General features: G+C 39.7%; 1 protein-coding gene across 2 annotated transcripts in view; it reads right to left on the bottom strand.

The window, feature by feature from the left end:
* usp6nl (USP6 N-terminal like) overlaps positions 1 to 25,571 on the bottom strand; it is a 211,268-nt gene extending 185,697 nt beyond the window's left edge. Inside the window, exons 1-2 of one of the 2 annotated variants that reach the window (XM_078235858.1) lie at positions 25,390 to 25,571; positions 22,485 to 22,559 (exon numbers count right to left, since the gene is read on the bottom strand). In XM_078235858.1, coding sequence (XP_078091984.1) covers positions 22,485 to 22,488 — 4 coding nt within the window. In that variant the 5' untranslated portion in view covers positions 22,489 to 22,559; positions 25,390 to 25,571. Of the gene's footprint in view, positions 1 to 22,484; positions 22,560 to 25,004; positions 25,056 to 25,389 lie in introns of those variants that run through there. The other variant, XM_078235859.1, reaches the window with a different exon arrangement.
* Positions 25,572 to 25,985: the final 414 nt, after the last annotated feature.

The raw sequence follows: 25,985 nt of genomic DNA, 5'->3' as shown, positions 1-25,985 counted from the left end.
GAAATATGTGGAAAGAGTCAAATACTCGAGATATGCATAGCAAAACTATCTTACAGACAAATCTCAATTGGCAATTTGCAGCTAAGGACACTAATCCCGTCACTATGTATTATTATAAGAAGCTTTTGATATTGTAGAAAGTGAGATCTGGTTGGCGACTTTTAATCTAACCAATAAGAGACTGTTACTCAACTGCTGACAAAAAGGTCACTGACAATCTTCATTATCCGCAATGAAACATAGGACCTGCGAACACACTTGTGATTTAACTTACCGATTCAGGGATATCATAAGCAATTAATCATCAACAACTAATCTCAGAATTTTGTAGCAGTATGAGAGCAGCAGTATGCAGTAAAAGGTGGATGTAGAAGGAAATTATAGGTAAATGGGAAAATGCTAAAAGAAAATCGGGAAAGGGATTTGGGAGCTTCTGAAAACAATAGATTAATATCCAGTTGTCATCACATAACAAATGTGTATTATATTCCCCCCATAAAGAAAAAAAACAATGCAGATTGAAGGTTTTCCCTGTTGCCATTGGAGCATTGCAAGGCCACACATAGAATATTGTGAGCAGGACTGTAATCAATATTCCAGCAAGATCGTAAAAACTTGGCAAAGGAGTACGACTATGAAGAAAAATCTATAGAATAAAGAGAATAAACTCAGAATTGACATAGTATGCAATTTTTATATTAAAGATATAAAAGTTTCCACAAAAGGGGGGCAATTGGTAAAATATGCCAAGATTATGCAGAACAGTATCAGGTTTACCGAAGTAGATTTACTTGCAGGTTTCTGCCGAAACCTATAATCACATTCCCAAATATAAAATTTCCCATGAATCAGTGCCAAACAACGTCATAGATCATAATTCATTGCTGACTGGTACAGGGTAATGGGGCTTGACGATGACAAAATCTAAACTGAAAATTGCCCAGATAATTGCTGCAGAAGAACAAAGAGACCAGTTGTTTCAAATAACCAATTATCACAGATTTTATATACCAAAGGTAGATCAATTGACTGAATTTGATGTTGCACCCTGACTACCCGCCCACCTAAGGACTCAAACCAGAGTGAACAGTTTCAGATTAAGAGCCTCCGCCCCCTCCCCGCTCCCAGAATCAGAAGCCTCCTCCACAAGACTGCCCACCCATCATGGATCTGCTAATTTAAGAAGGGTGAATGGCTTCCAATTAGCACTGTGTCTCCCGCAAATGATCAGATTAGATTCTGCGCATGTGCAGACAGGAATCAATGGCCATTCTGCATTGTCAGGGGATGGTGTTTGAACTATTTCATGTCATTCTGCTGCTACCTGGACAGATATCATGCTGTAACAAAAGACCTGATTTCTATTTTTAACCCGAGTACTTGGCTGGTTGAGAAACTGATATGACAGCTAAAACGATTGTTAAAACCAAGTAATATAATTAGCTCCCTTTTCCTCAGCATGAATTGTTTTAATGGCAGTTGCTGACTGATTTTGGATTCTTGGCTGATGCCTTTGTATCTGCTTCTTACTTGTTCATTGACAGATTCCCCACACAGAGGTCTGATGGTGCAGTGGGTAGCATCCCTGTCTGAGCCAGAAGTTGCAGGTTGAAGTCCACCCCAATTTGATGACAAAGGAATGCATGTACGTTCATGATGCAGAAAAATAGGTTGAGTATCAACTCAAATCCTTCCAATTTGAGTCAATATTCCTGGTCAGTCATGTGATGGAAAGAAATTGGAGCCTCTCTTAGGGGACAGATCAGAAAGCCCTACAGATTTTCCTATTTTGACATTAGTGTGAGGATAAGGTGTTTCACGCCAAATGTGATTCTATCACCACACTTGGAAGTTTTTATCAAAACAGACTTTATTTAACATTACAGTTTAACTATAACAAATGAATTAGCTTAACTTTTACCAATTAAAATTCTTAAACATGACAAGTTGCAGTTCTTGACTGCTAACCTCTCTCTATTATTTCCAATTCAAGCAATGTTCCTCTTATAGACTTCAACTCTTCTTCAAAATCAGTTAGCAACACACAGGCTTACATGCTTGGGCTGCCAGTCCTCGAGCCTCTAAAACACCTCTGGCGAGAAAGACCGAGAGAGGAAGAGAGAGAGAGACCTATTTCTCTTAGCAGGTCCCAAACAGCAGCCTCAGAGAGAAAGAGACATCTCTTGCTTCTTTCAGAACTGAGCAGTAACTATCTACCATTCCCTGTAATCTTAGCTCCTTCCCTTAAACACACAACTGTCTCTGTCAATCAACCTAATCAAAAGCCGATTTGCAAACCCCAGGGGAAAAGCAAATAAATAAAAATGCATTAACTCAGAGTTAAATAAAACAAATACACCCCTAGCTAAATTCTCAGATTGTGAGCTGCCTGGTTTTGCAAACAAATTGGCACCATGTAAAACAGCTGAATTTTAAACATACCCCTCACAAGAAACATGAGATAAAGGCTCAGTATCATCATACCTTCCCCATCAATGCATAAGGTTACAGGGATAGGCCAGGGGAGTAAGTCTAGATAAAGTGCTCTTTCTGAGGGTCAGTGCAAACTCGATGGGCCAAATGGCTTCCTTCTGCACTGTTGGGATTCTATGGATCACTATGCGTAATTCTGAGCAAAAGCTTGCATGTAAGAGTGTATGTTACGACAGCAACTCTGGCTCCTTTGGGGACCAGTTGGCTTTTCAACCAGTGGATTAGATTGGTGCCAACTGCATGGGTTCAATCCACATTCCAACTTGAGTGGATTCAGGACCTGCCTCCTTGCCTTAAAAGCAGCTGTGACTCTGCAGGTCAGACCTGCCTTCGGCAACAGAATAGAAAAATATTATCTATCTTTTCATTAAAGGTGGCTGGGGAGTAGGTACAGAGGAGATGTCAGGGGTAAGTTTTTCACTCAGAGGGTGGTGGGTGTGTGGAATGGGCTGCCAGCAACAGTGGTGGAGGCGGATTCGATAGGGTCTTTTAAGAGACTTTTAGATGAGTACATGGAACTTAGTAAGGTAGAGGGTTATAGGTAAGCCTAGTAAATGCTACGGTAGGGACATGTTCGGCACAAGTTTGTGGGCTGAAGGGCCTGCATTGTGCTGTAGTTTTTCTATGTTCTAACTATTCAAGTTTATTTATTAGTGTCACAAGTAGGTTTACATTAACACTGCAATGAAGTTACTGTGAAAATCCCCTAGTTGCCACACTCCGGGAGAATTTAGCATGGCCAACTCACCTAACCAGCACGTCTTTTGGACTGTAGGAGGAAACCGTAGAAAACACACACAGACACGGGGAGAATGTACAGACTCCACACAGTCAGTGACCCAAGTCGTGAATCGATCCTGGGTCCCTGCTGCTGTGAGGCAGCAGTGCTAACAGACTTAATGATGTGTGCAATATTTAAAGTGAGGCATCAAGTGTAAAACAAAATATTACGCACATTAACAAACATATATTCACTAGCTTCTCACCCAAAATGCACATGTCTACACTTTCCAACAGACACCACTAAATAATGATCCAGAAGAAAGAAATCTGCTGAATTTGTTCCTCTCTAACCCAAAGATATAGAGACTGACTGGACTGATGTCCCATGACCTAATTCAAGTCTGAAACCTCCCTTTTCGATATAGCAATGCTGCTTGGGACACTAATTGCTCACCAGCATATCATTATGCACTCGATTAACAAAACACTTCCGATATGAACTAACAGGTTGTTTGGCTTCAATTGGCACATGTTCTCAGAACATCAGAACATTCTGTTACTGAGCCTTTGCTCCCTAAACTCCGATCTGCTCAAAGTAGGTTTCCTGGGAACTATTTACAGCACTGCACAAACACAATTTGCACCTCACATCTCTTGAATTTTAGATAAATTTGAGGCGGCAACCATTGACACCTTATCTTGTAGCTTCCTTTCACAAAAATGGCGACATGCAGAACATGGATTTTTTTTGAGAACAATTCACAAGTTGTTTTGCTGAAATACTATTGCTCAAATTGATGTAATTAGGGACCCTTCTGTTCCTCCCCTTTTACGTAAATAGTATACAATGAAGTACTCCAGTTAATCTAACAAAACTACAATGCAAAAATGTTTCCATCAAATCACTTATTGCTGCACAAGTGTGCGAATTCCCCGAATTTTCCTTTGTGTAATAATTGTTTCTTTTTAAAATAATTGTCTCAATTAATTATGGTTGCTAATCCATTATAAGTCTACAATTGTTATTTCTCTAGGTTTATCATAAGTAAAGCATTGCATGGCAACCATCTCCCACTCCTCATCATTATCTGTAGAAAGTTCACGTTGTAAGTGAGGCACCCTCCACTCCCCCAAAGCCCGTCACAAACCACAAGTAGCAACACCCTTCTGATACACTTGCAGGTTCACATTGAACAATCTTCATCACAATAATCGACAGCAACCAAAATAAAACAAACACCAAGAAAAGGAAATGATAGTGGCAAAAATATTAAATAGAATTTTCTCCTGCCTCAAACAGAACTATTGTAAAGTTACAATCATTCTACAAAAAGTATGCTTGTATAGCACCATGTAGCATTGTGCATTAAGACCATATTGAAGCTCAAGTCTCTCTAATTGACAGGACTGAATCTACCTCTGCTTTGAAAGACAGACATAAAATTGACTTGGGAACTCTCAATCCAGTTCCATGTGGTCACTGCCATCCACAAAAAAATTGGCCAACAATTCATTTTCATTCAGAAGCCATAAGAAATTCTGTTGTACAAAATGGAAGAACTCATTCAGAATTCACTCAAAATTATTTGAGGGAATGCATGTTGATAATATAAAGTAAACACTGCCTCCCTTCGCTGATGGTGCCTGGACTGCTGAGTATTTCCAGAATTTTCTATTTTGTTTTAGATATCCAGCACCTACAGCATTTTGTTTTTATGTATTGAAATGTTGGTGGATGTTCATAATGGGAGCAGGATGTTGACAGTTGTTAAGGTATGGGTCCCAAAGCATGTTAAACCTTTAACAACCAAAATACCTAAACATGACAAGTTACAGTTCTTAACTGCTAATATATATCTATTAGTTCAGATTCAACAATATTCTTCTTATAGACGTAAACGCCTCTTCAAAATCAGTTAGCAACATACAGGCTTACGTGCTTGTACTTAGATCGTGAGTCCTTGAACCTCCAGAACACCTCGGGGGGGCGGGGGGGGGTTCTGTAATCGTACCTCCTTCCCTGAAGCACATGCCTCTGTCAATCAACTTAATCAAAGCCCTACTTTGAAATCCCAGACGAAATACCAAACAAAAATGCATCAACACAGATTAAAACAAACTCCCCATTATCTAAAACTAATTGATCTCCTTCATGGAGCTGCCTGGTTTGTAGACAAATCAGCACCATGTAATACAGAGTTGAATTTTAAACATACCCCTCACAAGAAACATAGAACAAATACATTTCTTAAAGACACAGTATCATCACACAGTAAACGTTTCAATCCCAAAACTACATTAAATGTTGCAAATGACATTTTACTCATTGTTCAGTCAAGATTTTTTTCCCATATCCAATTATACTAACCCCTTTGTAGCAACAGCTGGCAACATCAATAAAGCACATGAACAACATAATTTCCTGCAATTACCATCTTGATCTTTAGTGGGCCACATGCAGCACATCTGGGTTCCAAGTACAACCCACAAAATATTTTGATGACCGTTGCCCATGCGCAGAGTTGCCACATTCTGATCATTTCCATCTATGTTGTTTTTTTCCACCCAGTATAACTGACATGATACGCGCATAAAGCAAGGGCAAGTGAAATGAGGTCCATGTTGATTGCAACGTGCAAAAGCCATGTGCTCTCTCTAAATCCAAAGTGCAAATATTTGTTTTTACCATTCGAAGTTGATGAGAGTTCTAGTCTATATAAATTAAGCATTTTCTATAACTAGTTATGAAATATTCAGCATGTATTAAATGTTTTTAATCTTATTCATGGGGACATGGTTAGTGAATAAGCCCAATTTCAATGCTGTGACCCACAGAGATCAAGGAAGGTCACTCATATGGCCCACTTATTAGCCCAAGTTGCTCCAAATGAAGAGTCCAAACCTCTGGGATTAATCATCTCCATCATGAATCAGCTCGACTGGTTTTCAATGTTATTACATATCTTAGATGACAATGTACATCAGAGAGTGGGACTGTGCGCATCTCATTCCATTCTGATTTCTCTAGACATAAACATAAAATTCCTTACGATGGCTTCTCTTGCCTCTGATGTCCCCTAAAGATTTATGCTTGGCGCCCTCCTATTCCTCATCTACAAGCTACTCTATATGCCATCACCATCTGAAAACATGGGATTTGTTTTCACATGTATACCGTGACAGCCAACTCTACATCACATTCCCAACTGCATCCAATTTTTAAAATTCTTTAGTGGGATGTGGGCATCACTGGCTTCGCCAGCATTTACTGCTCATCCCTAATTCTCTTTGAGAAAATGGTGGTGAACTGCCTTCTTGAACCGCTGCAGTCCACATGGCGTGGGAACACCAACGGCTGGCAGTGCTGTTAGGGAGGCTGTTTTAAGATGTTGACCCAGTGAAGGAATAGCGATACAGTTCCAAGTCAGGATGGCATGCAGCTTGACTCCTGTGCATCTGCTGCCCTAGTTCTCCCAGGTGGCAGAAGCCACAGGTTTGGAAGGTGCTTTCCAAGCAGCCTTGATGAGTTGCTGCAGTTTACAATGTAGATGGTACGCACTGCTGCTATTATGCTGTGGTGGTGGAGGGAGTGAATATTGTGGATAGGGTGCTAATCAAGAAGGTTGCATTGTCCTGGAAGATGTTAAGGGTCTTGAGTGCTATTGAAGCTGCACTCATCCAGGCAAGTGGAGAGTATTCCATCACATTCACGATCTGTGCCTTAAAGATGGACAACAGCCTTCGGGGAATCAGGTAGTGAGTTACTTGCTGCAGAATTCCCAGCTTCTGACCTGCTCTTGTAGCCACAGTATTTGCATGGCTGGTCCAATCGAGTTTCTGGTCAATAGTAACCCCCAGCATGTTGATTCATGGCTTCACGGTGGCACAGTGGTTAGCACAGCTGCCTCACAGGGCCAGGGTGCCAGGTTGAATTCTGGCCTCGGGCAACTGTCTGTGTGGAGTTTGCACATTCTCCCCATGTCTGCCCGAGTTTCCTCTGGGTGTTCCAGTTTCCTCCCATGGTCCAAAGATATGCGGGTTATATGGATTGGCCCTGGTAAATTGACCCTTAATGTCAGAGGGATTAGCAGGGTAAATATGTGGGGGTTAAAGGAATAGGGCCTGGGTAGGATTGTTGTCAGTGCAGGCTCGATGGGCCAAATGGCCTCCTTCTGTACTGTAAGGATTCTATGATTCAGTGATGGTAATACTATTGCATGTCAAGGGCAATGATTCTCACTTGTTGGAGCTGGTCATTGCCTGGAACTTGAACAATTACAACTTGCCATTTATCAACCCAAGCCTGAAGGTTGTCGAGGTCTTGCTGCATATGGACATGGACAACTTCAGTATCTGGGAGTTGCAAATGATGTTGAACACTCTGTAATCATCAACAAACATCCCCACTTCTGGCCTTATTATGGAAGGAAATACCTGAAGATGATTGGGCCAAAGGCACTATTGAGAAACTCCTGTGATGTTGTCCTTGGACTGGGATGATTGACCCCCAATAACCACATCCTTTAGAACATAGAACAGTACAGCACAGAACAGGCCCTTCGGCCCACGATGTTGTGCCAAGCTTTATCTGAAACCAAGATCAAGCTATCCCACTCCCTATCATCCTGGTGTGCTCCATGTGCCTATCCAATAACCGCTTAGGGTTAGGTATGACTCCAACCAGTGGAGAGTTTGCCCCCGGACTCCCAGTTTTGTTATACTCCCTGATCCACATTAGCACCTGGTCAAAATTACTGTGGTTGCATCCTTCAAGCTTGGAATCTTCTTCAAACCCACAATGTTCTGCACTCAGCTAATGTTAGCTTCCTGAGAATCCTTGATTTACATTGCGCCATCATTAATGAACATGGCTTCAGTTGCCCAAGTCCCAAGTTCTGGAATTCCCTAAACCTTGCCACTTCTTTACCCTTCTTTCCTCCCTCAAGATGTTCCTTAAAACCCCCCTTTTTGGCCAAGCTTTTGACAATGTTGCTTTATAATACATTAATCACATGGTGCTTCCAAGTGCATTACATTAAAGGTGTTTTCAAGATGCAAATACTCATTGCTTTCATTTATTAAAATTGTTATACAACCAGTTGACTGCAATTGTACTACATTGTACTTATTTTAAATAAACTTGTCAAAAATAGAAAGCCAAGCACTATACTCATCATGGCATAGGGGATTTTAAAAATGACAACAGCTTTGAACTCAAGCAAATTTCAATTCATTTTTGGAAGTTGGTTCATTTCACTTTCCCTCCTCCACCCCCATTCCCCAAAGTCTATATATTTATCAGTTGCAACACAACTGGATATGTACAACTAGGCCTCTTACAGTTCTCAAAGCCTCTTTTCTTTCAGTGTGCTACTTCAGATGTCAAGGCTGCTGTTTATTGTGATCTGCAACTCTTAAGTGACTGATGTTCATGTCTTTAATATCAAATACAAACCCCAGCAACGGGGTTTACAGAATTTCCTTTGGCAAATATATAGCGAATACTCGATACGTGCACAAAATGTTGGACAGTCTGGCAAGATACGTTGCAGTAGTGTTAGGTCACATCAGTAATTAAGGTGAAACTGAAAGCACAACTCCTTAATTGCCAGCTCAGCTTCTTTGAACAATTAGGGAGATTTGACACAATGAAAACACCACATGCTCCTGTGCAGTCATGAGACATCGAAAGGATTGCACAATAGCATCCTCTTAATCTTTTTGTTTCCATGCAAAGCAACTTGCTCCGGGGACTCAATGTTTCCTCATAGCTGCACTGTTGAGATCAAATTCTCAACATGTGGCAGGCCCACATTCTGTGGTTTAACTTACTAAATCTCTTAAACATAAAAGTGTGATATTTCATGCAATTCTAAATCAACATTTCAAGTTCATCAAAAGCAGTTTTATTGAAGATTTGTTGAAGGCAGTTCACTTCAATCCTAAATATCATCAATTTGTAACTTACCAGGAACAAATTCCTGATGTTGTACCCCCTTTAACAAACATGAAAAAGGATCAGGATGGAATTTGTCCTGTCTTGCATTTTATAAAATAAAATTCTTCTAATTACCAGTCCTTAACAAATACATCAGTAGCTCACAACATCTTATAAAACTCACATAAATGAATAAATGTCAAGCTTTTGAATAACTAAGAAATTACTGCATTGACACTCCTATTCAGCTTTTAAAACATCAAACTAAACAAATTTACCCTATCACACAATGATGTATGCAGTTAACATAGGTAGAGAGAAGAAATATCTCTACAAAGGTCAACTCAGCATTTACTAACAGAAGTTTTAAAAAAGTAAATAAAATATTTTTAAAACTGTTTTGCAAGCAATCACATTACAGTAATGAAAACATAGTTAATGACAGAGTGGGCAAGTTTTCATTATGACCCACATTATGACGACTACAAAATATTGAGCTAATGGCTGCTGCTAACCAATTCACAGAAATACTTGTAACATGTTCCAGAATTAAAGAATCTTCTCAGTAGGTAAGTTAGCAGTGCTTACCAAACATTTTGGGCACAATGAATCAATCAGTCCAGGTTTAAGTTGGGTCCTTCAACTAAATGAGTGGCATTTGCTACCAAATAAACCTGTTGGACTTTAACCTGGTGTTGTTAAACTTCTTACTGTCCTTCAACTAAACCAGATTATCCAATGCCCTGAATATCACATCTGTGTCACTAAAAATATCAAGTTCAAAAGTCCATAATAATGCACATATCCGTAATAAAAGTCTTAAAAGGTGCCATTTTTGTGTATTTCTTTTTGTGAATGAGATTAGAGTTTAAGTTTAAGATAAGCACGAAGGAGTACAATATTAAGGGAAAGACTCTTAGTACTGTAGAGGATCAGAAGGACCTTGGGGTCCGGGTCCATAGGACTCTAAAATCGGCCCCACCGGTGGAGGGGGTGGTTAAGAAGGCGTATGGTGTGCTGGCCTTTATCAATCGAGGGATTGAGTTTAGGAGTCCGGGGATAATGATGCAGCTATATAAGACCCTCGACAGACCCCACTTGGAGTACTGTGCTCAGTTCTGGTCGCCTCATTATAGGAAGGATGTGGAAAAGATTGAAAGGGTGCAGAGGAGATTTACAAGGATGTTGCCTGGATTGAGTGGCATGCCTTATGAGGATAGGCTGAGGGAGCTCGGTCTTTTCTCCTTGGAGACACGTAGGATGAGAGGAGACCTAATAGAGGTATATAAGATGTTGAGAGGCATAGATCGGGTGGACTCTGAGGCTTTTTCCCAGGTGGAAATGGCTGCTACGAGAGGACACAGGTTTAAGGTGCTGGGGGGTAGGTACAGGGGAAATGTTAGGGGGAAGTTTTTCACACAGAGGGTGGTGGGCGAGTGGAATCGGCTGCTGTCAGTGGTGGTGGAGGCAAACTCAATAGTGTCTTTTAAGAGACTCCTGGATGAGTACCTGGGACCTAATAGGATGGAGGGTTATAGGTAGGCCTAAAAGGTAGGGATGTGTTCGGCACAACTTGTGGGGCCGAAGGGCCTGTTTTGTGCTGTAGTTTTTCTATGTTTCTAAAAGCAGTAGCTAATATTAAAACTATGTAAACACTCAGAATCATCACAAATACGTTAGGAACATCAACACCCCAAGTGTCCATGCAAGCACGAACTGTAGCTCAGAATTTAATTTTTGATTAAAGTTACTTAGTTAGTTAGCCATTGACTCTCCCACTATCTATCCTGTCGGGCCTTCTTTGAATCTTGTATTTCAATCATATCTCCTTTCATTCTTCTAAACTCCAGAGGTTGTAGGCCCATTCTCAATTTCCCCTCAAAGAACAATCTATTCATCCTAAAATTCAATCTGATGAACCATTGGGACATCCCCTCCAACCCAAGTATATCCTTCTTGGGGTACAGAGACCATTTATTTTGTGGTCTCCCCAAGCCTTGTGCAATTGCAGCAATATTTCCTTCCTGCCCCCTTACAATAAAGGCCTACAAATATTTGCCTTCCCTTGTACCATTTGCCTTCCTGATTGTCTGCCATATCAACATATTTCTCTGAATATTAACATTTAATGGCTTCTCACCATCACAATTTTGTGTTTTAAAAACTGATGTCTCAAAGAGCGATATATGCAATTGCTATTGTAGCTCACTTGTCGTTGATGCCACTGGGTTGCAGTGTGCCTAACTTTGACTGAATATTCCTAGCAAAGCCCCACCCCATAACATTGGTAGGATTCATATGAACATACATATAGGCCATTTAGTCCCTAGAGCCTGCTCCACAATACAAGGTGACCATGGCTGATCTGATAGTAACCTCAAATGTGCATCATGTTTTGTAGTTTAAAATTGAATTCACCTATTTTAATTGAAAATTATTGGTCAGATTTATTGATGTTTTGACAAATTGATAGTGATACAGTTTTAAAGGCATGGAAATGAAGAATGCAAAAAATGGAAAGAAAGGCTATGAATTGAGAAAGTAAATAACAGTGGGCAAAAACCCACAGAGGCCATTTTTTTTTCTATGGACTGAATAAGTTAATAGTTTCTGGTCCTGTTATTTTATGTCAAGCTGTTGTTGCCCTTTCACCAACTGTACTTAACACTGGAATAAAAGAAATATGGAATTATGACACTGTCTAACCTGTCATATTCATACAGAAAATGGATTGCTCATTTCCTATGCCAAAATATAGAAATATCTCAATTTTAAAAAGTGGGAATACTTGTTGCAGTATACTTTTCACCAGTGGACTCTGGTTAAATTTATTTACAGTAGTATCATTTGTGGTCAGCTTTCCCTGTGGAATAAAATTACACCAAACTGAGTTAAGTATATGCAATATGCTGTAATTACATGATTTATCATGGTTTAAAACAACTGTTTGTACCACTTCAGCAGACGACTCTTCATCTGTTTACAAACTTCCTGTGAGTAAGTTTAAAAAGATACTCTGGGCCTTAGTCTGTGAACGGGTTATCAACAGTTTGCTGGAATTCTTCATTCCCTTTTCAAAATTTGGGCAAAAAGTGGATAGTTTCTGTCATATTTAAATGGCCAGGGCTACTTCTGAAATGTTTCCAGAATAACATGGGAGCCCAGGATGTGAGTGATGGGAGACTATTCAACTGCAGTACTGGAGGAAAGGGATGTCTCACAGCTCTGTTGCTGTCAGACATCCACACACTGGGCTTGTTGCTTGGTGGAATTTATACTTGTGACTTCGAGCTTCTTTCAAACACTTGAATGCTGGAATTATGTATAGAAATAAGTTGCATCTTGTCAAAAATTTGAAGCATTGCTTGGTGTAGTACTCACAGAAGTTCTGATCTGTTCTTTAATCTGTAGCAATGGCTAATGAGATGTTTTGTTAATTGAATTAATTTTCTTGTTTTTTCCCTCTCAACATGACTCAACCTGGTTGAGTTCAACAACCTAGCGATTAAAGCTGGAACGTTCTTGGTCTGCATGTCTTGACATATTACTGGATGAAGGTGGCACTGAGTGATCAGGGAACCTAAATTAATTTTTTCCTTAAATATAAACATCTGAACTTGTAACGATCTTATTCAAGTTTGCAAGAGCAGATTTATCAAAAGTGAGTTATTTGAAGTTTGCGATGATGGCTGTTTTGAAAAGGTGGGTGACAATACCGGAGGAACGGAACAAGTCTCACGGACAGATGAGAGTGCGAGGTGAGAGAAACTAGAGAAAGACATGACTTCATTGTTCAGGTAGGGAGTATCTTGATGGAGAAAAGATGATAAATGAATGATTTCAACCTTCAAGAGCTCATGGACCTTGTTGAAGGCGAGGGTGGAGGGGGCAGAAGAGAAGGGTCTAAAGTGGAGTAAAGAAGCCAAGGATTATTTTTGCTTTCCAAAGGGTGGGATAGAGCATGATGGTTCGAATGGGGACAAATGGCAAAAAAGATGGTGAGAGAGTGGTTGATCAGATTAATGTCGAGCTGCATAAGTATAATGGTGAATGGAGGGCCAAAAGCTCGGCAGTTTGGCAAGTAGAAAATGGAAAATGAGTATTTTAAACAAGTGGGATGTGTGGAACAAAAGTTGCCTTGTGATTATCAGGCTACGACACAGATAATAAAGGGGGAAGGAAGATCTGGTGAAATAGAAAGATTAAAGTTGAAGCAATAGAAAAGAATATCAATGTTGGTAAGAGAAGCTCTGAGGCAGAGAGTCTAATAGTACATCAGAGAGTAAGGTTTATGCGGGATAGTAGTAAAGAAGTAACAGTCCCTTCACCAGAATGCATGGAATATGTGCAAAAGGTAAATGGCATAAAGAGTTAAATGGTTTAGATTTAATCATTGTTACAGAATTATGGTTACAAGGTAACCAAAGTTGGGAAATAAATATTCTGGGGTACACAACGTTTTGAAAAGACAGGCAGTATGAAAAAGGAGAGATAGTCCTGATAATAAAGAATGACATTAGGACATCAGTGAGAAAGGATCTGCAAATCAGTAAGTAGAATCAGAATGGGCGGAGATTTGGATTGGTAAGGGTCAGAAAACGGTGATGGGAGTAGTTAATAGGTTCCATAATGGTACTTGTCCATTGGAAAGAGAATTAAATAAGAAATCATTGGAGCTTGTAACAAGGACAAGGCACAGTTGTGGATGAATTTACTATTCATATAGATTGGACCAATCAAGTTGACAAAAAGGTCTGAAGAGTTTGTAGAATGCTTTTGTGACAATTTCTTGGAGCAATACGTTGTGGGATAAAACTATTTTAGATCCGGATATTGTGCACTGAGGGAGGGTTAATTTGTATGTCCTAGTAAGGGATCTACTGAGAAATAGTGATCATAATGCATTGAATTCCACATTAACTTTGAAAACTACATGTTCCAAGCACAAACAAGAATCTTAAACTTAAAGTCAATGCCGTAGGTATAGATGAAGAGCTGGCTAAGGTTAAAGGATATGACAATAAATAAGCAGTGGGAAACATTTAAAGAAACAGTTCAAAATGTTCAACAAAAATTCATTCAATTGGAAAGCAAAAACTGGAGAGAAATATCCATTTGTGGCTAGCTAAAGAGGTTAAGTATATTAAATGGCGAGGCTTATAATGTTGCAAAGAATAGTTGTAAAAGTATTAATCTTTGAGAATGTTTTACAAACCAGCAAAAGGCCATCAAAATGTTGATACAAAGAAAAAAATTAGAAGATAATTGTAAACTAACCAGGAATATTGTAAAAGCGTTTACAAGATTATAAAAAGAAAGCCCTTAGAAACTGAGGCAGGGAAATTTACCATGTGGAAGAGGCATTGGCAGAGACATTGAACAAATATGTTGTCTGTTTTCACAGCTGAAAATATAAGTTACACACCAGACATAAAGGGTAATCCAGAGGCTAATTAGAATGAGGAAATTAGGTCATTATATTCATATCCCCTGCAAGCAGAAAGAGCATGTCCAGGCATTGTGCCTTTTTTGAATTAAACAAAGCATGGGGACAATAATTCCATGATGCATTCTCCATGGGATTGTTTCAACCAATCAGTGGAATTTTCCTGTGCATTATTAATTATTGCTACCTGAGAATTTTGGCATTCTTGCATCTGTCCTGATGAGTGCAAAATGAAAAGCATTAACATCATGTCTCTTTTTTTTCAGTAATTCTGTGCAACTATTAAGGTAATTAATATCAGCAGAGAGAAAGTACTGGAGAAATTTAAATCCAGCAAAAGACCAGGACCTAACAGCTTATGCCCACAGGCTGTTAAAGAGATGTGCTGGCAATTATTTTCCAAAATTCCTTAGATTCTAGAATGGTCCCAGCAGATTGGAAGTAACAAATGTAACTGCTATTCAAGCACAGAGATAGAGAAAACGGGCATCTATTTTTCAGTTCGCCTGGCATCAGTCATCAGGAATGTTCTGAGATCTATTATTAAATAATTCTGAACAATGCACTCAAAATGCATGGGTTTATGGAAGGTAAGTTCTGTTCGACAAATTTATTAAGAGTTTTTTGAGCAAGGAACGTAGCCATTTTCTACTGAAGTGCAACTTATTCATTCAAGAGCATTGCGAATCTTTGTAATTTTCTACTGCAGTGGGCTATGAATTCAAGACTGAAATGGATTGATTTTTGAATACTAAGGAACCAAGGGATATAGAAATTGGGTAGCAAAGTGAAGTTAAGGTCAAGGGTCAGCCACACTCAGTAAACGGCAGACTAAGCTTGAAGGGCCATATTGCCTGCATCTGATCCCATTTCTTTTGTTAAAGGTAATAATAGCATGGATAATATTTTTGCAATCATTGCAAAAAAAGTGAACCTACTTCTGCTTTGTAATAGAACTTGTGCAAAAATAGGCTATAGTGTTCATCATCTTAAGCTCTGCACTTCAAAGTAATTCACCATGTGATGTAGAAACATAGAAACATAGAAAAACTACAGCACAAAACAGGCCCTTCGGCCCCACAAGTTGTGCCGAACATATCCCTACCTTTTAGGCCTACCTATAAATAGGTACGTCAAGACATTTCTGAGGCAAGTCAGAAAGTTCCGTATAAATTCAAGGTATTATTTCTACATCCTGGCATCAATATAAGAAATGCCATTAGTGACAGAGTTTGTTCTTTTTCCTGTTGCACACAACCAAAGCAGATCAGTTCAGCTATATTGTGCTCATTTTTCATCGGCCTGTACAGAGCTTCCTCACCCACTGGGGAGGGTACAAGAACTGAAACTGAATTATAACCTAATAATTTTAAAATAGTGCTTCCACAATTTTGTACAAATGCAGTACCTTTTCTGCACTGTTTCAGTTCTGTGGATCAGCATAACATAAATACAGTAGTTTCCAAAGAACAAAGAGTTTCAGAAAAAATAAAACTGCTGACTGAAGCAGTGCTGCAGTACAAACATGCTGCAACATTACCATCCACACTGTTCAACAATGAACAATTGCACTCTGCAAATGACTTTTCTGTCATCTCAACAGCACAATACCACAGTGTTCCATGAAGTACATAGTCTGTCCACATGTACATAAATTCTCTTTACAACCAGTAAACCATCCAGCCATTCAAGTTGTACTGCCAATGATGGGAGTTCTAAAATTCCGGAGAGCAGCTTTTATGTGGCAAGTGGAAAAGTTTCTTGCAATTTCTAACACGATTTGAGGTTTGTTCATTTTGTAAGATGTCCTCAGTTTCTGCACAGGTGACCTGTTCAGAGCGGTATTATTCACCACTCTGGGAAAAAAAGATCTTGGCAGCTGGAGAAAGAAAATAATAGTGAATCTTATATAGCCTCTCTCGAAGGCTTTGGATGTTAGCAATTGGTGGGAAGATGGGTGAAACAAAGTCAGTGGATGAGGTAAACTATTTTGCATTAGTTTATGGAAATTTGAGCCAGACAAAAACATCAGATTTTCAGAGGTAATAGAGATTAAATGCATGAACCTCTAATGGCTACTCCCTGTGAATCCGAGGATATGAGGTTTTATCCCTTGTAATGTATGAGTTACTGATATACATTAAGTCACATACCCATTATAAATCAGAACAATGGTTGATACTTACCTTCTTCCTCCCAAGCCAAGTGATATCGCAGATAACTACAGCAACTGCTCTACCACCTTGGTTCCAACAAAAAAAAACTTAAGACAGATCAACTTTGACATTTATGTCTTAATCCCACGATTTTAACAGCATCATTACATCTTCAATCATTGGGAAGCCTTACCCAATCCCAGTCCTCAAATCCAACTGTAAAACTGGAATTGATCCTTTAACCTGGAAGTTGAGACGTAATATGACAAACTAGAAAATGTCAAATGTAAAAAGAAAATTTTTCACAAAAGGCTACTTTGAACAAATTCCAGATTCAAGCCAAATAGGTTGAAGGATCTTCAACATTTGTTAAGGCCTGGTCTGACAAAAGAGGGAAAATGCACCAAATGTCTAGGGCACGCGAACCACATTTAAAATATGCTCCCTGTCCCCACCCAACAGTACTATGGAAGCACCAAGAGCTTACTCAGGCTCAAGAGTTTCTGAACAATTGGCAGCATTCCTGCAAATCACTCAATTGACCATTATTTATATGAACCTGAATGGAAAGTACCAGTGGATTATTCAATACAGATGAAGTTGCATCCAGCAGGAGTTACTGAGCACAGTTGGGCACTGGAAATCTGGCTGATTAGTGTGATACTCGTCCAAAGATGCTGCAATGAACCACAGAAAAGTAGGGACCTTCTTGACTCTATGATTCAGTTTTCTTTCGAACAATACCATGAAGCCAGACACATTAGTTGTTGTTCTAGGATTACAGCTCAGTCACAAGAGACACCCCAATGTATCAGGCAATGGGGTGACAAGCTTCCAATGCCCCAAATGCAAACATAAATAGGTACCTCTGACATTGTATGCTACTTCCTGGATTAGCTGCAAATACTCTTAGCTTTAAGCTCAACATTTTAAAAAATATTTCCATCTCCAAAGACAAATCTCTTTCTGACATTGAGAAAGGTCTACAGCCAGAAGCAGAACCAATGTTTTAAACAGCTGCCAATCATGCACAAACGTTGTGATGCCGCTGGTGCTCTTGATTTATAAATGGGATGGTATCCTGAGAACCAGCGCTCACCACATAAAAATTCGAAGCAGAATCGTTAGACAGAGAGAAAAAACAAAAACACACAAGCATTACCCAAATCTGCTCTTAAGAATTCCACAAACACAAGATAACACCACATGAATACGGAAATTATATTGCACTTAGTTTATCAATGGTGATTTTGGTGACAGCAACTGTGCACAATCTTGGCACATGATCTCTGTTTTATCAATGTTCAGCTTCAAACCTCAAGTTAAATTTTTTTTTGTTCTCAGGTCGCCACATTACAGACAAGGCAAAAGAACTTTGCCCATCTTTGGCAACAGAAATGGAGCTGGGCCTTTTCCTTGAATGCTGCAGTGCATGTGATGTAAATGCTCCTAAAATGGCATGAAGTAGGAAATTCCAAGATTCTGGTCCAGTGTTAATGAAGAAATTGCAAGATATGTTCAAATAAGGATGACATGTCATTTGGCGAGGAATTAAGGTGAAGAGTATTTCCATGATCTTTCTGCTTTTCCCTCACTGCTCGAGGCTGAGAGTGTTTTTTTTCTCCCAAATAAGAATATTGAGCTGTCTCAGATGATCATGGAATCATACATACTTCAAAACAGGGCATCGCTGATAAGAGTAGTGCGCCAAGCAAATGGTCTACTCTTTCCTAAACAGCATGAGTTTCTTCAGTGCTGTTGCAGTGTTGTTTATGTTCCTAACGAGCCTTGTAAACAATTAAAACATTGAGGGATCAAGAGGCAATCAACTGGACTGCACTACTCTTGTAGTCCCAATGTTTAGGTGGCTGCGCCAGTTCAGCTTCTGGCCACTGGTAAACCCAAGGATGTGGTAGGGGCAATGAACAACAGTGAGCTTTCTCTGGTTCAGCAACTGTCACTGTTTTACATTTATGTGGCACAAATGCTGCCTACTGCCTTTCTGCTCAAGCCTGTATATTGCCCAGTTCCTACTGTATAGCATTAGCTATAGGTCAAACTATGTTAAGGTACCCAATTTTCAAGTCAGAAAGTTCATGTCCCACCCCAAAGCATCAAATCCAGGCATGAAAACAGAAGACCTGCCTGGTCTCTGTAATCCTGCACACTGATCATGACCAATTCACCTAATCTGTACATCTTTGGACTGTGGGAGGAAACCAAGCACCCATGCAGACACAGGGAGAATGTGCAAACTCCACACAGTCACCCAAGGCTGGAATCAAACCTGGTCCCTGACGCTATTAGGCAACAGTGCTGTACCACCATGCCGCCCTTACATAAATGTAAACTTTTTTCTTTCCACTTTAGACTGGTATAGGTTGCATTATTGAAGACATTGTAAATTAAGCTGAATATTGGATAGTCTACAAACAATCTCAGTCATGATCTTATGAAGGAGGGATGCCACTAGTCAAGCAGTTCAAAAAAGCTAAGACTGCAAAGGAATTCTTGCCTGCCCTGAGGCAATACTGATTGGTCTCCACCAGTCACAACCATCTTCCTTTACTAGCCCTTCAAAAGTTCTCATCTGATTCCGATTCAGCTATATCTTCTTGATGCCAAGCTAGGTCATTAGCTGCATTGACATCAAGGGCAGTATGTCATCATTACATACAGCAATGAATTAAGTCATCAGTTAATCTGCGATCGTGGTATTGATTGAAAGATAAATATTGGTCAGGATGCTGGAAGAATCTAATGGCATGGGAATCTTTATGTCCACCTGAACAGGCAAACGTTTAATGGCTAATCTAAAAGATAGCATTGCCAACAATGAATTTTTCCCCTCATGCTGCACGATTGTTAGCCTCGGCTGTATGCTGAAGTCTCTCCAATGTCTCTCACCCATGAACTTGGCACACCAAAATCACACTTAAGCACCAAATCTAAACATTTGTCAGTCCAGGTTTCTATTTTCTTCATCATATGAACAAACTTCTCTGCTTCAACTTACAAACCATTGAACAGTGCTGCAAGCCACCAAGATTAAGAATCCAGCAGAATTTTTTAACCCTCCAAGGTAATGACAATAGAACACAATGACAGGATGGGAGCAATTTTTCCAGACAAAATTATTTCAAATTTGATTCACAGGAAAACAAAAATAATCATGAATCGGAGTACTGGTAACAATTACACATTTAAATTAATATCTTTTTGTTGTCCGCATTTTGCGTTTACTCTGAAGTTTAATCTCCACAATATTCCCATTTTTTAACCAAGAGTTCTAAACTAATTTTCTCTACCTGCTTTCTAGTAAATGTTTACAACAAAACAATTAACTGTTGTAATTACAAATTCAGAGAGTGATATTGAAAACATCACTACAGCTCCGAAGCAAGAGATGCGATTAAGAACTTCTAATTACTCCAGTATGTTCTCAATATTATTTTTCTTTCACTAAATTCAAACTAAAATTAAAGCAATAATTTTAGCACTTATCTATAAATTAGAGATTTATACAGTCTCTGTCTACGTTTTAAGGTTCACAAAAGATAACACTTTGTATAGTTTTGTTACGCCAAGTGTCTTGGGTCCCTAAAATCTGAAAGCTGAATGGCCACTAACTATATCAAGATGAAGTGTTATTGCAAAAAACACATATTGCACTGTATTTGTATACATTACAATGGCGACTACACTACAGACGGACATCATTGGCTGCAAAGTGCTTTGGACGTCCTGGGATTATGAAAGATGCTAGATATTTGCAAGTTAGTTCTTTCTTTTCTATGTGAAAATCAATACAATTGAAATCATGACAACAATCCTACCATATTTGTCTTTCAGCCATGTACAATTAATCCAAAGTCACTGAATTTGAATCTTTATGTGCACAATAACGTCCCTCTACTGTTTTAAATTGATTAATACAAACTACTGTATAATTTGAATTATTTAAACATAAAAATTATATTGAATGAATAGGAGCAAACTAGTTGTGATGACCATACATTCAAGTCCCAGCATTGATTGAACACTTCAATTTGCCAAACATAAACAAGTTTTAATGTCTCTGACATTTGCTAAGTAAGATATAACATGCACATGGAGCTCACATAGTGGACATGTAAGCTCTTTGTCCATCATGCTCTGTGTAAGAGGCTTATCAATTAACCAACTATAGAATGAAAACAATTTGAGGTTCCAGGGAGGGAGAGCCTATCATATATTTTGCAAACCCTCAAGGGATAATAATGCATGATGGCTGGCATCAGTACAGTGAGAATGTTCAACAGGAAAAAAAAGTTAAGATTTATTACATATTTTAAAAAGATTGAAAACTATTAAACACACAATGAGAAATGTCAGTTTTGGGAAACAGCCCAGAACATCCTCACTAATTTAGTGCAACTTGCATTTATATAGCACAATTAGCATATTAACACTTAGCACGACAATTCAAAAGCATGAATATTATAGAGATGTTTGACATCAAACCACATGAAGGGGAGTCAGGGCAGATAACCAAAAGCTTGGACAAAAACTTCTGAGTGCCTTAAAGGAGGAGAAATGAACAGAAAGGTGGAGAGATTTAGGGAGGGAATTCCAGAGCTTAGGGTCTAGGCAGCTAAAAGGACAACTGCCAATCCTGAAGCGATTAAAATTGGGGATGCTCAAGACACCAGAATTGGAAAGACGTAGATCTAGGAGATTACATTCATAGGAAAGGCGAGGCCAAGGAGGGCTTTGAAAACCAGACCACGAATCAATGTAGGTGAGAGATTAGTGATTGAAAAGGTCTTCGTGCAAGTAGGGAAACAGGCAGAGTTTTGGATGAACTTATATAGGATGGGAAAAGGAAAACCTGCCAAGTGAGCATTGTAATAACCAAATCGAGATTAACAAAATAATGGATGAAAATTTCAGGAGGTGGTAAGCTGAGATAAGGTTCAGTCAGGCAATGCTATGGAATTGGAAGTAGACAGTCTTGGTGATGGAGAAAATATATGGTGAGAAGCCAACCTGGGGTCAAATACGGCACAAAGGCTTTCAAGGTCTGCTTCAGTCTCAGACAGGTGGCAGGGACAGGAATGGAGTTGGGAGCTACAGAACAGATGAAATTCCCAAACATCATATCACAGAACAAAAATCTGACTACTGAAAATAATAAGCCTCTTTCATCATATTTAATTCAAAAAGCAGCTTTGCCAGATCAACCTTCCAATCATTAGTGTGTCAATTCAAATTAATAACTTGGACATGGTGCTGCAGAAATATTTAAACTGTCCTCATTTCACATTATGCTACAACAAGCATTAATATACAGAGTATTCCCAAATAAATCACACTTCTAATCTATTCCATCTCGTTTCAATCATCTACTAGTCAGCTCCACATCAACTAACAGATTCTATATCAACTAAACACACATCTCAAAAATAATTGGTCTATTCAGACTGTAATGTCAATCAATGGATTTTCACAAAATCTACATAATTCGCATGAAACAAAGAGATAAATTGCATCCATCTTTCACTATTTTAGTTTTAAACAGCATAACTGATTTTATAAAGTATTTGATGTTGGTTATTCATGTTAATATGTTAAATTTTCCACTTCTAGACTCTTCATAGGTTATCTGACTGGTTCAAAGAGTTCTTAAATGACCAGCATTACATACAGCAATATCAACTCATTTTCAAGCATAAAAATGTTTACTCACTCATAATGGTGTGTTCTTCTGCATGAGATATGGACCTGATCTGCAACTATTTATCCTGAGAGTGGAGCTCATGCCCTATATTAAAGAAAAGATGCATACAGATTATTGTGGCCCTGCAATATGTTTAACATTATTGTCTCTAATTCTGTATGTATTTATGGAAATATATTCTACAGGAAGCCCCATAGAAGGGGAAGCAAAGAGTAGGGTCAAGTGAGCCACGATACACACCCAGGTTTCCGGTCAGTAATAAAAGGCAAAACTGGAATTGGATTAGATTGACATTTGACCCACATTTCAACAACTTTTCACCATTTGTTGGTTTAGTTCACATGTTTAGAGTAGGTGAGGTTCAGGAGAGTTGCCATTGCCCATCAAACCAGGTTGGTTGCCGACAACTATCCTACAATTCCTACACTGAAGAGTTTGCTTTGCCATGATGATCATAAGCCCCCTGGTTACTGACGAGCCCTGCATGCTCTCACTGTCATTTCAAACATTAAAAAGTAATGCATCAGCCTTTCCAGCACACAACAGAAATCCTGTACAATCAAGAAATATTAGAACAGTCCATATTTTACTTCAAAGCTTAATCATGGGTATGACATTTGGAATTGATCATACACATGACAGGTGCAACTTTTGTTAACTCTACAATGAAGAATGCATGTTCAAAACCAAAATACCCATATTATTAACCCAAATACCCAAAATACCTGCTCCAAAATATTCAGATTCAACAACAATGGAGATTGGTAGGTTATCGATCAGCTGAAGTACCTCAGCTAACAATAACTAGACTGCATTTTAGTATGATTTTAAATTATACGAATTTGACAGTGGACTAATAAAATAATTTATCAAACTGATGATCCAGCAATCTTAAATTTGTATTCGCGAATCAAACCATTGGCAATCTTGACATCATATTTTGACGTGCTGAGCTTTCGGCCCGATATCACCTCTGTCTGCAAGGCCACCTACTGCCACCTCCACAACACCGCCAGCCCCACCACTGCCTCAGCTCACCTATTGGGGAGATCATCCATGCCCTAGTTGCATCTATACTCAACTATTCCAATGCTGCCATAGCCAGCTTCCCTCCATGCATCAAATGAAAATCTGCTGCCCATATCCTAACTCAGATCAAGTCCCAATTTCCCTGTATGCTTGTGCATGCTCAACTATACTAATTTCTGATTTGAGCAGTACTTCGATTTCTAAATTCTCTTTATTTATTTGTCTCTTGCTATCACTAACTTATTTCACCCCTATAACCCACATCCCTGAATATCACTGCTTCCCCATTGGTGGCTGCACATTCAGCTGCCTTTTGGCCCAAGAACTTCCTCTGGCTCCACACCCCTCTCTTCTCCATTAAGATACTCACAGTTCACTTAATATCTCCTGCTGTGAAATTTTTACAATAAGCATGTGATAATCTTGGACCATTTTTACTATATTATAGGCATTATACACGAGCTATCTGGTAAACTGAAATACATGCGAAATAGCAATTAATTTCTCATAGAACTTCAATAGCTTTAACTTAAGCAAAAATCAATATCAAAACAGTATATTTTAGTAACCCAACTCCAATATCGTACACTCACTATAAAATTACTTTCGTTAGTGTTTTTTGGATTGAATGAACTAGATCATATGTTACATTTTCTAAATGCTTAAATTCTGATTTTAGGAGACAAAATAAAACACTCAAAGCACACTTCATGAATATAGTTCTTATTCTTGTGGGTCCTTCAAACTTAACCAAATTTGTCCAACAGATTCCAAAGCGCCACAACACAAGTTTTTTTTTACCCTTTACCAAGATGTCTCGGAGGCAAACATCCTTCCATTTAACACCAAAACAATCTTCAGTTTCAGGCTCTGATAACAAAAATATGCTCGTTCGTTAATTCAATTGTCGGTGAAGCTATAAATAAAACTCTTTGGAGCGGGGGGGGGTTAAATTCGCTCCTGGCGCAGGAGCCTGCCAAGGGGCTTGCGGACCATTCCTGACACAACGAGGCGTTTAAAGAGCCGTGTTTTTTTTTCTTCCTGCTTTCTTGAGAAGTCTCACAAAGCAGGTTCCCTCCTTGGCAGGAGTGGCTCCAGTGATCAATGGCTCAGCCTCGGGTTGGAGAGAGGGGGGGGTGGAGGAGAGAGGAGGAAAGCTGCAATGCGAGAGAAAAAAATACTCCAGAGAAAGTGTTCAACTTTGGAAGAGGGGGGCTACTTTCCAAAAGAGAAAGAAGGTGGAGGAAAAATAAAAAAAGGGTGGAAGCTGCGATTTGCAAAAGCCACTTCTTACAAGTTGACATGGTCTTGCGAAACTGGATTATTAGCAGGGGGGGAGGGGGAATAAATCAGAACTTGTAATTCGAAATAGCATCTCTCTATCCAGCACAAGAAACTGCCTGCCAGCAGTGGAAAGAAAAGTCGTAATAGCAGCAGTTTTTTTGTTAATCCTCGCAAGACAAACAATAAATAAATAAATCAAACGCAGCGCTCACTGACCAATTGTTTCTCCCTCATTGGGATGACTGCCGCCGGTCAACCGAGCTTTGCTGCAGCTGGGGGGAGGAGGGGAGAGCGGAGTTGATTGACGTGGTGCGTCAGCCAATCGGGACGGCGGACAGGACAGGGCCTCGGCCAATGAGGGACAGGGAAGGGGGCGGGACGGTGGCATCAAGTTAGGTTTCCTCTCGTCCCGACGCCCCGTTAGGCCGCGGCAGTGAGGCGCCGCGTACCGACATCAACACCTCCCCCTCCCTGCGCTCTCTTTACTTTTTAAATTATATATATTTTAAAGTTTATGAGTTATTTCCCACTCTCCCAACAACCGGGAAGAAAACAAACTTTTTCCTCCTCCCCCCCCCCCCCCCCAACAAAAATCATTTACCTTATTTTTTTTCCCCCCTCAGTAAGGGGAAAGTTCGACGGTTTAAATGGTAAATTCTGCTGGTTGTCTCTCTCTCTGGGTTTAAATCCTCCCCCTCCCTTCACTCGCCGTCAATGGGACTCGGTCAGCTCGAGGGCACTTTTCAAACAGGGAAAACTATGGAAACGGCCCCCGCTCGAGCCGCGCTTCCCAACGGCTGCCGCACTGCCCCCGCCAATTACTTCCGGGCCACTGGGCAGAGCCACTCACTCACCTGGGACGCACACACACCTGGCCACTGGCTCTGGACTGTACAGTTCCCCCCTCCCCCCCCTTAGAGCCAGGACATCAACGCCCCCCCCCCCCCCCCAATGACATTCTTATCTTGCTTACTCTAGGAGGAAAATAATGATTAGCAGCACCTTTACCCATTCCAGTTCAACATCTCACACACACAAAAGGACCACACATGTTCTCTGTTAGTGTCACTATCACCCTTGCTGTTTGTGGGAGCTTGCTGTGCGCAAATTGATGGCTATGTTTCTTTACATCACAACCGCGACACCATGGTGCCAGCATGGTGGCACAGTGCTAGGGACCCGAGTTCGATTCCCGGC

This window comes from Mustelus asterias, chromosome 19, assembly GCF_964213995.1.
Source record: "Mustelus asterias chromosome 19, sMusAst1.hap1.1, whole genome shotgun sequence".
Taxonomy (NCBI): domain Eukaryota; kingdom Metazoa; phylum Chordata; class Chondrichthyes; order Carcharhiniformes; family Triakidae; genus Mustelus; species Mustelus asterias.
Note: the sequence above shows the minus strand (reverse complement) of the source record. Positions and strands in the feature narration are given on the sequence as shown.